Raw genomic sequence first — 17,420 nt, forward strand, 5'->3', positions numbered from 1 at the left:
AGGATCCTTAGATCCTGCATTAACTCTCGTATTTAACTTTCTCCTATTCGTCCACAATAGGTCAACACGCGCAGCAACCTGTCTGCACTTTCAAGAACTTCATGGACTGTCGTCCAAGTACTTTCAGTGGCACCGAGGGGGCAGTGGGACTCCTCCATTGGTTTGAAAAGCTAGAGTCAGTGTTTGAAATGTGCGAATGCCCTGAGGCTCGCAGGGTGAAATACGCCACTGGCACGCTAGAAGGAATAGCCCTAACTTGGTGGAACGCCCAAGTTCAGATCTTAGGGTTGGCAGCTGCTAACGCCACACCCTGGAATGATTTCAAGGAATTGATCAAGAGAGAGTACTGCACTCGGGAAGACATTCATAAGTTGGAAGATGAGTTGTACCACCTGAGGATGACTGGATCGGAAATCGAAGCTTACACCAAAAGGTCAAACGAACTGGCCGTGCTGTGTCCAACCATGGTGGACCCTCCAATTAAGCGCATTGAGTTGTATCTCAAAGGGTTGGCGCCAGAGATCCAGAGCCATGTTACTTCGGCTAACCTTGATAACATCCAGGATATTCAACGCCTCGCTCACCGCATCACAGACCAGGCAGTGGATCAGAACAAACTGCCTAAACGTATCAGCGCTACTACCACCGCTACTACTTCAGCTACTCCTACTACTCCCAGTGACAGCAAGAGAAAATGGGATGGGGATTCCAGCAAGGGATCAGCTTCAGTTCAGTCTCAGGCCCAGCAGCGAAAGACTGACAGTTATCAGAGTCCCAGCCAGCATTCTTCAGGTAGCCACAGGCAGGGCGGATATCGTGGGAACCTCCCAAAGTGTAACAACTGCAACAGGCACCACAGCGGCCAGTGTAACAGGGGCCGTTGTCAAAGATGCCTCAAGATGGGTCACGAGGCCAAAGACTGTAGAAGCCCTCGTCCTGCGAATCAGAATCAGCAGCAGCCACCGGCACAGCAGAATCAGCAACAGGGCAACAAGGGGTGCTATAATTGTGGTGCTGAAGGTCACATCAAGAGACACTGCCCTCAGCTAAACAGGAACCAGAACAACAACAACAACAACAACAATCAGGGCAACGGGAACAACAACAATAACGGGGGAAACAACAACAACAATGGCAACGAAGCTCGGGGTCGTGCTTTTGTGCTAGGTCGGGGTGACGCAGTGAATGATCCCAATGTGGTTATGGGTAAGTTTCTTCTCGACGATATTTATGTTACTGTCTTATTTGATTCGGGTGCTGATACAAGTTATATGTCATTGAAAATGAGTAAATTGTTAAAACGCACATCAACACCCCTAAACACTAAACACGTCGTAGAACTAGCAAATGGTAAAAGTGTAGAAGCGGCACATGTAATCAAGGGTTGTAACATCGTTCTAGCTGGTCAGACCTTCTCGATTGATCTTATACCCATAGTTTTGGGTAGTTTCGACGTCGTTATCGGTATGGATTGGTTGTCCCAACATCACGCAGAGATTTTGTGCAAGGAAAAGGTTATTCGTATTCCACGTTCTGGTCAAGAACCTCTCGAAGTACAAGGCGACAAGAGTGGTGCAGTGGTTGGCATCATCTCCTTTTTGAAGGCTCAGAAATGTTTACGAAAGGGGCACACTGCCATTCTGGCACTCGTTGCTGACGCATCAGCAAAGGAAAAGAAACTGGGGGATATACCAGTTGTGCGTGATTTTCCTCAAGTGTTTCCTGAAGATTTACCCGGTTTACCTCCTCATCGCCAAGTCGAGTTTCAGATTGAGTTAGCTCCTGGAGCAGCACCTATAGCCCGCGCACCGTATCGTTTAGCTCCAACCGAACTGGAATAGTTGTCAAAGCAGCTACAAGAGCTCTTGGAAAAGGGCTTTATTCGTCCAAGCTCTTCGCCTTGGGGAGCACCAGTACTTTTCGTAAAGAAGAAGGATGGCACTTTCAGGATGTGCATCGACTACCGTGAACTGAACAAGGTGACAGTGAAGAACCGTTATCCTCTTCCGCGTATAGACGACTTATTCGACCAGTTGCAGGGGTCGAGTTACTATTCCAAGATAGACTTGAGGTCAGGGTATCATCAGCTGAGAGTCCGGGATGAGGACGTCTCCAAAACCGCTTTCAGAACTCGTTACGGTCACTACGAGTTTCTTGTCATGCCATTTGGGTTAACGAATGCGCCTGCCGTATTTATGGATCTGATGAACAGGGTGTGCAAGCCGTACTTAGACAAGTTTGTGATTGTCTTCATCGATGACATACTGATTTACTCCAAGAGTCAGGAGGAGCACGAACATCATCTGCGATTGATCTTGGAACTTCTTCGAAAAGAACAGCTGTACGCCAAGTTTTCCAAATGCGACTTCTGGCTTCGTGAAGTCCACTTCTTAGGCCATGTGGTGAACCAGGATGGGATTCATGTTGATCCATCCAAGGTAGATTCGATCAAGAACTGGCCTGCACCACGTACACCAACAGAAATACGCCAATTCTTGGGTTTGGCGGGTTACTACAGACGATTTATAAAAGACTTCTCCAAAATCGCACAGCCGCTTACGCTACTGACACAGAAAGGTGTCACCTATCGCTGGGGAGAGACCCAGGAGACCGCTTTTCAGTACCTAAAGGATAGGCTTTGCAGCGCGCCTATTCTCTCATTGCCAGAGGGCACAGATGACTTCGTGGTTTATTGTGACGCATCGATACAGGGACTTGGGTGCGTATTGATGCAACGGGATAAGGTTATTGCTTACGCTTCACGTCAACTCAAGGTTCACGAACGGAATTACACGACGCACGATTTAGAGCTGGGAGCTGTTGTTTTCGCGCTTAAGATATGGCGACACTACCTGTACGGTACCAGGTGCACGATTTACACCGATCACAGGAGTCTCGAGCATATCCTTAAGCAAAAGGATTTGAACATGCGTCAACGAAGATGGGTCGAACTACTAAACGATTACGAATGCGCTATCAAGTACCATCCAGGCAAGGCCAATGTTGTGGCTGACGCCCTCAGTCGGAAAGACACTCTACCTAGACGCGTACGAGCCTTGCAGCTCACTATTCAGTCCAGTCTTCCTGTACAGATACGAACTGCTCAGATAGAAGCTCTAAAGCCCGAAAACGTCAAGGCTGAAGCCTTACGTGGCTCAAGGCAACGAATGGAACTAAAGGAAGACGGCGCCTACTATGTAACGGGGCGTATTTGGGTCCCACTTTTTGGCGGATTACGCGAGCTGGTAATGGATGAAGCTCACAAGTCCCGCTACTCGGTACATCCAGGGTCGGATAAAATGTACCACGACATCAGAACTACATACTGGTGGCCTAGTATGAAGGCCCACATCGCTACTTACGTCGGCAAGTGTTTGACATGTGCAAAGGTCAAAGTGGAATATCAGAAACCAGCGGGTCTACTTCAGCAGCCTAAGATACCTCAATGGAAATGGGAAGAAATTTCCATGGATTTCGTTACAGGCCTACCTAGATCTCAGCGTGGGAACGATACGATATGGGTGATCGTGGATCGACTCACCAAGTCTGCACACTTTCTGGCTATAAAGGAAACGGATAAGTTCTCCACTCTCGCAGACATCTACCTTAAAGAAGTTGTTTCGAGGCACGGGGTGCCCACCTCCATCATTTCGGATCGGGATGCACGATTCACGTCAGAACTTTGGCAAGCGATGCATAAATCCTTCGGCTCACGATTAGACATGAGCACAGCATATCATCCTCAGACGGATGGGCAGTATGAGCGAACGATTCAAACTCTTGAAGACATGCTTCGGGCATGTGTTATCGATTTCGGCAACGGCTGGGAAAAGCATCTCCCTTTGGTGGAGTTTTCGTACAATAACAGTTATCACACCAGCATACAAGCCGCTCCATTCGAGGCATTGTACGGACGTAAATGCCGGTCACCTCTCTGTTGGGCAGAGGTGGGGGATAGTCAGATTACGGGTCCAGAGATTGTAGTGGACGCTACGGAAAAGATTGCACAAATACGACAACGCATGGCGGCAGCACGCGACCGTCAGAAAGCCTACGCGGACAAGCGTAGAAAGCCATTGGAATTTCAGGTCGGGGACCGGGTTTTACTTAAAGTTTCACCCTGGAAGGGTGTGGTTCGTTTTGGCAAACGGGGCAAACTAAACCCTCGGTACGTTGGACCGTTCGAAATCATAGAAAAGATTGGCAAAGTAGCCTACAAGTTGAACCTACCAGCTGAACTCGGTGCAGTTCACAATGTCTTTCACGTGTCGAATCTGAAGAAGTGCCTGTCAGATGAGACCCTCATAGTTCCTTTTAAGGAACTCACTATTGACGAGCGGCTGCAGTTTGTCGAGGAGCCAGTTGAAATCACGGACCGGGATGTTAAGGTCCTCAAAAACAAGAGAATCCCTCTTGTTCGAGTTCGTTGGAACTCCCGTCGTGGCCCAGAGTACACCTGGGAACGCGAAGACCAGATGACAGAAAAGTATCCCCAGTTATTCGGAACCAATACAACTACTGCTGAGGCTGAAGCTACTACCACGGAATTTCGGGACGAAATTCCAGATCAACGGGGGGAGGATGTGACACCCCAGGAAAACCAGTGAACGATGCGACCTATCTAGCTTCCTCAGTAAGTACGTACCAAATTTCGGGACGAAATTTCTTTTAAGTTGGGGATAATGTGACAACTCGACCTTTCGACTTTAAATGCTCGTTGACTTTGACCATTGACTTTGACTGTACATGTTGTAATTAGGTGATACGTGTTGTGATTATTACATGCTACTTGTATGGTGTTATAATGTGGAACTTGTTTAGAAAATTTAGATCGTTTAGCACATGAATAAACTCGACGGATCAAGTGGTTCGCCAATCTCAATCCCGACGAAACACAAGCTTGATTCGTCAAACTCCAAGCTCAACGAAACAGATGGTGATTCGCTGGCCCATCTGATTCGCCAAGCCCAACATAGGCCCAACCCTTGTACGTGATTATATTAATTTAGGAGGTGCACATAAAACGGTTACAAAAGAAAACTCTCAAACCCTAGGGCTTATCATCTAAGCGACGGCAACCTGGTTACTTCGTAAACTTCAATTCCTCATTCTCTGTGGTTAGTGTTAATTATTACCTTACGTTTATTATTTGATCATCATGTATCACCTGTGTGTTTGTCGTTTCTCAATGTCCGAATATAATAGTTAATGTAGTATTGATCATGGTGACTTGTTTAGGGTAATAATTATTGATGGCATAAGATGACGGCTAGTGCACATGTTGGTCCAATCACAGTATGAGAACTTAAACAATCATCGGCCCTTAAGTTTCATTCTTGCATGATATTGTCAGTAGATATGTGGGAATCGGTGGATGTGATTATGTGTGCCATGTTTCATGTGATAATCTTGCAGACTATTTATTAGTTTGGTCCAATACTAACATGCCATTGTTGGGTGTAATGATTAATATGAAATAGTGTGGCACATGCTCTATGATTCAATGTCAGTAATGTGTAATATGTGTGTGTGTTAAGATGTTATCTTTCATGTCATACACTTGTGAGATTGGAGGGATGGGACGGCTAACCGAACAGTGTGACAGTCGGCTAACAATGCACATGACCACCTCACTTATTTGGCTAATATTATTATTAGGCGGCCAAGGATTCCGATTGGTGGGATAGGGCGGCTCAAAAAGGGGTATTGGTTACTTTCTTGGCCCACTAATATTAAAGAACCAAATGATAAAAATGGCTAACCTTTCACGTGAGCATCTCAAGTCATTTGACAAAAAAATGTGATCGGCCCTATAGCATTTGGCGGTGATTATTTATGTCGGCCACTTGAGTCTTGTAACATGATTATTTAGTAAAACAGTTTTGTCTTTGACGAAACAAAAGTGTGTTTCGCCAAAGGGGATATTGACGAAACAGAAAGTGTTTCGCCAAGGATGTTTGACGAAATAGAAAACGTGATTCGCCAAGGATATTAACGAAATAGAAATTTGATTAGTCAAAGAGTAGTTGACGAAACACAATGTGTTTCGTCAACCTGTGTTTCGCCAATTTATGTGTTTCGCCAAAAATCCTTGTTTCGCCAACATGGTTATTTTGCACAGTAACTAACTCTGTTAAAGGTTGACTGGATTAGTTAACTGTTGTTAAGTGAGGTGCATGATTTATGTGATAACGAATACATGCTAGTACTTCTGTAATGATGCCTATACGTGAACAACTTGGATATAAACTGATTGTGTATACGTGCATACCCTAGGACGTGATTGATTTACTTTGAGCACATACTTAGCATACCGAGCAAACCCAAGGTGAGTTCACACTTTTACTAAGGCATGGGATTCCCGGGTTGTGGGAATGGGATAAAGGATTGATGATGACTAAAAACGTACTCATACTATGCTTTCCTAGACTATCTACCATGGTCCTCGGATGTCAGGACACTTCCGTATAACCTACGTGGACTTATGCCAATTATTGCCTCGGATGTCAGGCACGCACGTAAAACCTACGTGTACGCATTGCTTACTTCTATCCTCGGTTCGAAGGATACGTGCGCGAAACCCGCGTACACACCCGCGTCTCCTATCCTCGGTTCTGAAGGATACGTACGTAAAACCTACGTACACCCCATACGCGCTACTGTTCTCGGATGTGAAGAACAGGGATAGTACGGATAGTCTAGTGGTTCACTAACATGGGAAGCCCCCGCTAATAGAACTTGCTATCGGCCCAGTAGAATCACCTGATATATATACTGTTATACATTTACGTACTGTGAACTCGCTCAACCATTTTGTTGATTCTTCTGCTACATGCCTTGCAGGACCTTAGGTACATTTGGAGCTTGCACTGGAGGAGCGGGTCGTTGTGGGCAATGGATCGCGAATATTATGTTTAACGTTTCGAATAATTGAACTTATGATTTACCTTGGGATTACATTATTATGCTTCCGCTATTGATACTATGTTTGGTTTAGAACATCAATTATATTGAGTTGGGTTTTAACGAATTATTTTACTTATTTAAATTATGCTATGTTCAATATGATTGATGGCTTGATCCTGGTCAGTCACGCCTCCATGCGGTGGTACTCCGCGTGTGAATTTTGGGGGTGTGACACTCTGCCACATGTGAAGTTCTATGGCTCGTTAACATTCTTAAGGAGCTATAAGTTAATATTAAACTCCCCATTCCTTTGTTTTGCGATAATTCTGTAGCCGTCTCTATTGCTGAAAATCCTATATTTCATGATAGAACAAAACATTTTGAAATTGACTTACTTTTTCTTAGGGAAAAAATTGCTTCCGGAGATATTAAAATCCTGCCTACTTATTCTAAGGATCAGCTGGCAGATATATTTACCAAAGGCCTTCTAAATAATGAACATGACAACATGTGTAAATTAATAAAAATGTTTGATGTTTTTGCCAATTAAATTGAGGAGGGGTGTTAAATTTTCAGTCTTTCTTATCAATTTAATTTTGGGCTTATTTTGTATTTTTCTTATATCAGGTTCTTGTATTGGGCTAGGCCCAGTTTATGTTTCCAATAAGTCTCAGGCCCTCTATCTTTGCTTGGCTTCTTTGTCGGTGTGCTAGGGCTTCAGAAGAAAGAGCCGTTTGTCCCTGTTTAGAGCTGGAGCTGCATCTTCGCTGGCTTTCCATGTTTGTCTTCAATTCCCTCAATCATCGTCTCAATCTATAGCTGGTGCTTTCAAGGGTTATGAAGACTGATATAGTTTCCTTTTTTTCTCATTATTTCATCTCCTATAAATGGTGCCTTTGCTGTAGTTGTTTAGATATAAGAATTCTTTCTAGAGAGCTGAATTACAAAAGCTTACTTCTGTCTTATTGTTCTTATCATCTACATCAATAAAACGTGGTTATTTTTGAGAATAGATACCCGTTTTGGTATTAGAAGAAGCAATGCCATTATTCTTTATGGATTTTAATCGGTGTGAAACATGTGGGGATATCCTTTTGGACATATCACGACTAGGGGTGCAAACGAGCCGATCCGAGTCCGAGCTCGGCCAGGCTCGAGCTCGATTAACTTATGAGAGCTCGGGCTCGAGCTCGGCTCGATTCGAGCTTTGTTTTCATTGCTCGAGCTTGGCTCATTTGTATTTTATCAAGCTCGAGCTCGGCTCAGGCTCGGCTCGTTTATTATCTAATAATTAGTATATTAATAAACATAATACAAATAATAGACTTTTTAGGCTTGCGAGCTCGATAAGTAAAGCTCGGGCTCGGGCTCAGGCTCGTTTACTAAATAAGCTTATTTTTAGGTTCGAGGTCGGCTTGTAAACAAGTTTAAATAAGCTCGGCTCGACTCGGCTCGTTTACACTAAGACTCGATAAGGCTCGACGAACCTAACGAGCTTCACATGTGAGGCTCGAGCTCGGGCTCGATAAACAAACGAGCTTTGTTTTGAGGCTCAAGCTCGGCTCGGGCTCGATAAGACTCGGCTCGTTTCGAGCTTTTTCTCGAGCCGATCTCGAGTAGCTCGCGAGCCGCTCGGCTCGTTTGCACCCCTAATCACAACTTTATTATTGGGTTTTATCTTTCGGTTGCTACAACGAGTACCTGTTTACTATACAATACATCACACGAGGTTTGGTAAACTAACATAAACAAGTAACGCGTTGCAAATTGTTGCCATCGTAGCGTCGCACGGGTTGCCTACTAGTTAAGTATAAATATATATCCCTAAATTCAAAATCACCAATACATATCAATAATAAATTAATGGATCAAACCCTACCTAAAGAATAATTTCATCCAAACGTGAAATGTGCATGTTAAAGCTTGTTTCATATCAACTAGTTTAATACCCGTTCGGTGGACGGGTTACGTTGATGTATTATAGTAACAACATGAATGAACCTATGAACACAAAGCTAATCTATATAAAGTGTACACAAAATTAAAATAAATTAAATACATGACAAACAAAAGCATCATTCTTTAATTTATGAAAGGAAAACGCACGTCAACACTTTACAACCACAAAATGATAATCTTCTGCGAAATTGACAAATGAAGAATATGGCATAAGTGTGGCCCCAAGTGATAAATTTGGTGAGCCGTATTTAAAACCAATTAAACCATAAATACCGGTACCGTACAGTACCGGTATTTACCTCGGTGTTTTACCCGTGAATACCGGTACCATACCGGTATTGAAATACGGGAAAAATGGGAACTGGTACTGGTACCGAATATACCCGGTAACTGGGTCAACAATTTAAACGTTTGAGACATGAAGAGGGGCTTCTACTGTAAAGATCCCAACTTGATGACCTTGTCCTTGCTTTATATGTTTCTTTACCTGCAATTTTTTATCCAAAGTGATGAGTGAATATTATAACATGCATACATACAACAAATTTATATAAAAAGGATTAATCTCCAGGTTCTTTCCCTCGTCAATAACACGAGTCTGAGAGCGAATCACACGTTTTATAGTGCCGGTTTCATCCCTATCTTTGCCCCTACCTATAATAAACAAACCATTTATTTAAACATAATCGTATAAAGTGCAAAGTTTTATTGTGAAAGAATAACATATTATCTTTTACATTGTCTCCTCTCAAAATCTTCCAGTGATGTATGAGATGTATGAGCTTCTGAGCAGCTTTCCATCCCATTCTCTGAAATGAAGAAGCATTCAATAGCTATAGAACATAATCTCACCATTAACAACTTTCCATCCCATTATCTCCTCTCAAATTATATTTTGATCAGTCCTTAAATTCATAATGAAGCATTCAATAACTATAGAACATAACTTTGGTACATATACCAGTTAACTTCCAAAGGCACGTTTTTTTAATTAACTACAATGATTAGAATCGGTATTATGACGATATTGTTTCATGTTCATGAAATCAAACTAATAAACAATTTTCAAATTAAAGAATTTGAAGTAGTTGTTTACCTCTTTAGTGAAATATGAATCTGGATTGATTGTTGCTCAAAGAATTTGGATTGATTCTTAGGAATATTAACATGGTTGACCAATGGTAATGACCTGGCAATTCGAAACTCTTCTCAACAGAAGAGCTAGTTTTTGAAGTCTCGAGCTCTTGCTCATAGTATAGAGCGATGTACGCCCGTTTTTCTTTCATGTCTCTTACAATTTCCCGTTTTGCGGTTGTGGTGAATGAATACCCACGTTCTCATCAACCAGTCGGTTAGATCACGTCCTGCTAGATCTAACCGGAGGATGGTGTATGGCAAGGCGTAACCCTCGTAAATAGGAACACACCGTCTCTTGAATCAGGTATAATACCAGTAGCATAGAGAGAAAGAACAACTTGAATGGCAACATACATAGCAGGTGCGTTAAATGTCTCGAACATACATGATTTGCGTCATCTTTTCAGGGTTGGCTTTAGGATTCAAAGGCACTTCGGTTAACAGAACCGGGTGTTCTTCTGGGGCGACATGGAGCTCATTGTAGAAAGTGTGATGCAAGATTTTTTCCATGTCATCCCAATTGCTGACAATAATACCATATTCAATTGGGTATTTTAAAGTACCTCGCTTTGACTGAGCCTCGATACCAACATAAGCATCTTTCTCTCCTATTACACCAGTGTGACGTGGTCGGCCGACAATACTCGGGAACATAGCCCTTGGAGCATCATCTCCAGCAAAACCAGCCTATAAAACAAAATTTAAGATTTAAACATAATTTGTATATCTCGAGTAGCTCGCGAGCCGCTCGGCTCGTTTGCACCCCTAATCACGACTTTATTATTGGAGTGAATTGCAAGTTTTGTCCTTTATCTTTAGGCCATTTTGCAAGTTTTGTCCTTTATGTTTAAATTTGACGAGTTTTGTCCTTTATGTTTAAAAATCAAGCACGTTGTACCCTTTGGGTCTTAAAAATCAAGCACGTTTTGTCCTTTATGTTTAAAAATCAAGCACGTTTTGTCCTTTATGTTTAAAAAATCAAGCACGTTTTGTCCTTAAAAATCAAGCACGTTTTGCCCCAAAGGGTAAAACGTGCTTGATTTTCAAACATAAAGGACAAAACTCGTCAAATTTAAACATAAAGGACAAAACTTGCAAAATGGCCTAAAAATAAAGGACAAAACTTGCAATTCACTCCTTAACTCTTATTATTGGGTTTTATCTTTCGGTTGCTACAACGAGTACCTGTTTACTATACAATACATCACACGAGGTTTGGTAAACTAACATAAACAAGTAACGCGTTGCAAATTGTTGCCATCGCAGCGTCGCACGGGTTGCCTACTAGTTAAGTATAAATATATATCCCTAAATTCAAAATCACCAATACATATCAATAATAAATTAATGGATCAAACCCTACCTAAAGAATAATTTCATCCAAACGTGAAATGTGTGCATGTTAAAGCTTGTTTCATATCAATTAAAAACATGCTAGGATTCTATTACAAATCAAAAGTGCTGGATTCCCATTATTTCTTGTTTGGATGTTCTGAAAATATATAACAAGTTAATGAATTCTTCGAACATTCTGTTGGTGAAAGATGCTTTTTCCATATGTGGAGTTAACTAGCTCCACAAGTAAAGGAAATTGTAACAAGCCAAATAAACAAACTGGAATACTTGTTGCTATAACAAGTGGAGCTGCAATCCATGTAACTTTACCTTCAAGCACGAGTGCAAGAGCCGAACTAAATGCAATCATAGTTGCTGCTAACGACATGAATAACGAAAGAAGTCCAATCGTCAATCTTTTTGGTAATGCGTAAAGGAAGTCAGCTTCTGCATACCGTGAAGTAAGAATCCCTAGAAACATCAACACTGAAGTTGCTGAAGAAAACAATGCGATCGCATCTGATATGATAAAAAGCATAAATGTTGGTTTGCTTTGGAACAACGGTTTTCCATCGTCTTGATTTCCACCTGGGACGGTGAACGCGGCTGCAAATGCCATTGTAACTATGAGAGCTGCCACCACAGTACATGAAGATCCTGTGTCTTTCATCCATTGTTGCTAAAGTGATGGTTCAGGCACAAATCATCTCAATCTCATTTACTGTGAAGTCAATATACAGTCCTCTATATATAGAGGAGATACAACTGTCTAACCACCTCAACTAACTAACCTAACCAACTCTATACATATAGTATATATACAATGACAGAAACCAACCATATACACTAATATGCCCCCTCAAGCTGAACAGTGCGCAGCCACGTGAAGCTTGGACCGCAGGGTGTCAAATCGAACTGAAGACAATCCCTTGGTCAATAAATCTGCAAGCTGAAGTGTAGTAGGCACATAACGAACACGTAAAGTCTGAGCTAACACCATGTCACGAATAAAATGCAAGTCAATCTCAAGATGTTTCGTACGCTGATGAAACACCGGGTTGACTGCAAGATAAGTAGCACCAATGTTGTCACACCAAAGAGTTGGTGGACCCGATAAAGAAACATGTAGCTCCTGTAAAACAGAAATAATCCAACGAATCTCTGCAGCAGTATGAGCTAGGGCCCGATATTCAGCCTCAGTACTTGACCGAGCAACAGTATGTTGTTTCTTGGAACTCCAACTGATGAGGTTAGGTCCAAGAAAAATACAATAACCAGTGGTCGAGCGTCGATCATCAGGGCAACCCGCCCAGTCAGCATCAGAATAAGCATGCAAATCAAATACATCAGACCGACGAATACACAAACCATGAGATATAGTGCCTCTGAGATACCGCAAAATACGCTTGACCGCCACCCAATGTCGATCAGTAGGTGTCTGAAGAAACTGAGACACCTTACTGACAGCATAAGCAATCTCGGGACGGGTCAAGACAAGATACTGTAAAGCACCAACAGTACTCCGATATAAAGTAGGATCAGACAGTGGATCTCCAGAATGTCGAGAAAGCTGACGACCCGAAGACACAGGAGTAGATAAAGGTCGGCACTCAGCCAAACCAGTGCGCTGTAACAAATCACATAAGTAGCGCTGCTGTGACAAATGTAAAGTATCCTCATGGAAAGTAGCCTGAACACCCAAGAAATATGATAAAGCACCCAAATCCTTGAGTGCAAACTGAGAGTGTAAACGCTCAATCAACCCTGTAACATAGGCTGAAGAACTCCCGGTGATGATAATATCATCAACATATACCAAAACATAACAAATAACAGAATCTCTGCTATAGACAAACAAGGATGTATCAGAAAGACACTGTATAAAACCATCAGTAATAAGAGCGGAAGATAGCTTGGAAAACCAAGCGCGAGGAGCCTGCTTCAGGCCATAAAGAGCCTTCTGCAGCAGACAAACGTGGTGTGGATGAGAGGAGTCAACAAAGCCAGGAGGCTGTGACATGTACACAGTCTCAGATAAATCTCCATGAAGAAAGGCATTGTTGACATCAACCTGACGAATAGTCCAACCACGTGTAAATGCAACAGATAAAACGAGTCGAATAGTGGTAGGTTTGACCACAGGACTAAAAGTCTCAGTGTAGTCAATACCCTCTGTCTGATGAAAGCCCTTGGCAACAAGCCGGGCTTTGTATCGGCTAACAGAACCATCAGGATTATGCTTAATCCTATAAACCCACTTGCAGCCAACAATGTTAGCATCAGTGGGTGCAGGAACAAGAACCCAGGTCTTGTTTGAGTGTAATGCGGACATCTCAGATCGCATCGCATCCCACCAAACAGACCACTGCTGTGCCTGCCGAAAGGTAGAAGGCTCAGTAGTAGGAGCAGTAGAAGCCTGATATAGAACATGATCAGGAAACTGTCGAGGCTGAATAGTGTGGTCACGTGATCGGGTGACCATCGGATGAGTAGGAACAAGGGGAGGGGGAGGAGGGGGAGGAGAAGAAGGAGAAGAGGGAGGAGACGAAGGAGAAGAAGAATGAGTATGAGAAATAGGAGAAACTGAAGAAATGGGAGTAAAAGAAGTAGGAACGGAGGAAGGAGGAGGAATACAAAAAGGAGGATCAAGAGAAGAAGAGGAAGAAGAAACGGAAGAGGAAGAGCTCCCTGGAATATCAAACACAGTCTCATAGAACCGAACATGTCGAGATGTGTAAGTACGAGACGAGTGAGGATCATAACAAAGATAGCCAAGATGAGAAGGAGCATAACCAACAAAGATGCAAGGAATGGACTTGGGTGAAAGTTTATCCTCACGGGTATCCCCAAGAAATGGATAACACAAACACCCAAAAGTACGAAGGATCGAATAATCTGGTCGAGAACCAAATATAACCTCATAAGGAGAAGAATGATGAAGAATTTGTGAAGGTAATCGGTTGATGAGAAAAGCTGCAGTAGCGTACGCATCATACCAAAATCTCTTTGGTAGATGAGCATGGAATAATAAAGCACGGGCAACTTCCGAAAGATGCCGATTTTTCCGTTCGGTAACCCCATTCTGTTGGGGTGTATAAGGACATGAAATACGATAACCAACACCAGAATCAGAAAGAAACTTGGCCATAGGCCCATGAATAAGCTCAGGAGCACCATCACACTGAAGGTATTTGATAGTGCAAGAAAAGAGGTTTTCAACTAGAGGCTTGAAATGACGAAAAGAATCAATAGCCTGAGAGCGATGGGTCAGCGGGTAAATCCACGTAAATCGACTAAAGTCATCAATGAATGTGATGAAATATCTATATCCTGTACGAGATACAACCGGGGAAGGTCCCCAAATATCACAGTGTATAACATGTAGAGGTACCGTAGAGTGAGATATAATAGCATGAAAAGGCAAACGTGTTGATTTAGAAACATTACAAGCAGTACAATGTTTATCAACATTTTTATTTGCCAAATGTAAAAACGAAAGTCTAGACATCACAACATCACAAGGATGACCTAAACGAGAATGCCATGTATCACGTGACACTGTAGGAGCAGCAAAGAGAGAGAACAACTGGTGTGGACTAGCACGCGTGTGGTGGAGCAGCTGTCCGGCTAGAGTCTGAATAGACAAGCCAAAATGTGAGAATGTGACAGCAATAGGGTGCTCAATGACAAGCTGTGTAATAGATAGTAAGTTCTTGGCAATGCCAGGAACTACTAGAACATGTCTAAGTACAATGGTACGACTAGATAAACGAAGATAAGCAAAACCAATATGAGAAATAAGTAACGACGTACCATTTCCAACAACAACACGTTCGGACCCGGTATAGGGAACAGACCCGAAAACAAGAGAGTGGTCAGCTGTCATATGGGCAGTAGCCCCCGAATCAGGAACCCACGAGTCAACACGCTCACAAATGCTAGAAAGATCGGCCGTTAAGCCAAAATGAGGCGACGCGGTATGAGAAGCCCATTGGGCAAAATGATCAGGCCCAAAGTGAGGCCCAAAAGTTTGCTGATCAGGCGGCGCAGACTGTTGACCAAGGCTAGGCCCAAAATTTGAAGTAAACTGATTCTGATTGCCTTGTGTAACATTTGGATTTGGGCCCAATATGCCTGCTTGAGTTGAGAGCCCAGTAACACCTGTTGGCAGATTAAACGCACGTGGACCAGATCCACTAAACTCTTGTCCAAATATTCTAGAATCAAAATTGCCTGAGTGAGTCAAACTACCATTCCCATTCATGGGAACCCTTGACCAGTCAAAATTAGCCATATGAGCAGAAAACTGACGTTGCGTATCACCATTCGACCACCGTCCAGATCTGCCACCGCCGCCATGACGACCGCCGTAACGTCCTCTGTTACCTCTCCAACGACCACCATTGTTACCGTATCGACCACCAGAATTGGAATTCTGAGAATTTTGTGTCACCGGAGTAAATCGATAATAACAATTTGATGCACGATGCCCTACTTTATCACAAATTTGACAAATTGTCACTGATTGAGAGTTCGAATGTGGTGGATTTGATGAATTTAGATTCATCGCAGTCATGGCAGCTATCGGAGCAATAGGTGAGATCTGAGCTTGTTGTTGTTTCAAACGTGCTTCGTGAGTCAAAAGTTTGGCTCGCAGTTGTGAATAATTCGGTTTATAATCAGAATTCTCAATATTTGTAATGAACATCTGGTAATCAGTATGCAAACCGTTAAGAATTTGAAGCACCAGTGAATGTTCAGAAATCGAATCTCCGATTGCAACAAGTGAATCATATATAGTACGAGCAGAGTCACAGTAATCAGAAATAGACTTATCTTCTTGTTTCAGTAGATGAAATTGAGTGCGAAGAAGATTCTGTTTTGCAAACACTTGTTGAGTGAATGATTCTTCAAGTTTGTGCCATAAATCTGACGCAGAAGTGGTTCCTCTTGCAAGATGAAGAAGATTTGGTGACAAACTAGCTGTTAGAAACGCAGAAACATATCCATCAGATCTGTTCCAGGTTTCTCTTGCCTCAGTTTCATCAGGAGGAGCAATCTCTTTGTTTAGAAAGTGAAGAAGCCCTAGAGTTCTCAAGATATTAAGAGCCTGATGTTGCCAGTTCAGGAAATTATCATTGTCAAGTTTTACAGGCATGAAACTTGTGATATTTGGTAAAGTCTGTGTGGAATTTGAAGTGAAATCAGTCATGTTTGAAGAAGAATTAGAATTCGAAGAAGTAGCCATTGATGAAATCAGCAAGAAGATCAAGAAAACAGAAGAAATAGAGATGAAAGAAGATCAAAAAATTGATCAGAAAAGCGAGGAAGATGATCGGAGTGGATGAGTTTTGGCCGGAAATTGTAGCCGGAAAAATAACAGAACGGTGGTGTTGTAACAGAATTGAGGATGTGAGGCTCTGATACCATAAAGTGATGGTTCAGGCACAAATCATCTCAATCTCATTTACTGTGAAGTCAATATACAGTCCTCTATATATAGAGGAGATACAACTGTCTAACCACCTCAACTAACTAACCTAACCAACTCTATACATATAGTATATATACAATGACAGAAACCAACCATATACACTAATAGTTGCCCTTCTGCAAGTAACTCTTTATGGGATTCAGTGAAGACCATTCTTGGTGTTTTCCCGTTTTTGTTTAAAGCTTCTTCATAAGAAGGTTCTATAAATTTTTGTACTTCCTACACAAATACGCATAGTATTTATTTAAACAAAAATGAAGCAACTACTATCTTTGTGTTTTTGGAATAAGTCCACTGCACAAAAATGTAATCAACAAGCTATTTAAAGTTTTAATTTAACGTTATCTAATGTGGTACCTCGTTAAAATATTGATGTGACAACTAGCTAGTGCCTCGTTAGCGTTCTTTTTGGTTTTTTTTTTATCATGCTGATTTTTTTTTGGCGTGACACCTAAAATGCACTTATCTTTTAGTAGTTACCTTAAATCAGAATGTCTCAATATTTTGGTTCTTTAAGGGCTTATATAAGCTTGGAAAAATTTGCCGATCAGATGATGGGTCGAACGAATTATGATAAAAACGGATTTCG

At 42.2% G+C, this 17,420-nt stretch overlaps 1 protein-coding gene and 1 pseudogene across 1 annotated transcript; both read right to left on the minus strand.

Annotated features, from left to right (window-relative positions):
- Positions 1–8,966: 8,966 nt before the first annotated feature.
- Positions 8,967–10,790, minus strand: LOC110927318 (annotated as a pseudogene).
- Positions 10,791–11,512: 722 nt separating this feature from the next.
- Positions 11,513–11,956, minus strand: LOC110927317 (ankyrin repeat-containing protein ITN1-like). The gene has a single exon (XM_022170982.2). The coding sequence runs from the start codon at positions 11,954–11,956 to the stop codon at positions 11,513–11,515; it is 444 nt and encodes a 147-aa protein (XP_022026674.2).
- Between the last annotated feature and the right edge of the window lie 5,464 nt (positions 11,957–17,420).

Source organism: Helianthus annuus, chromosome 2, assembly GCF_002127325.2.
Source record: "Helianthus annuus cultivar XRQ/B chromosome 2, HanXRQr2.0-SUNRISE, whole genome shotgun sequence".
Lineage (NCBI taxonomy): Eukaryota > Viridiplantae > Streptophyta > Magnoliopsida > Asterales > Asteraceae > Helianthus > Helianthus annuus.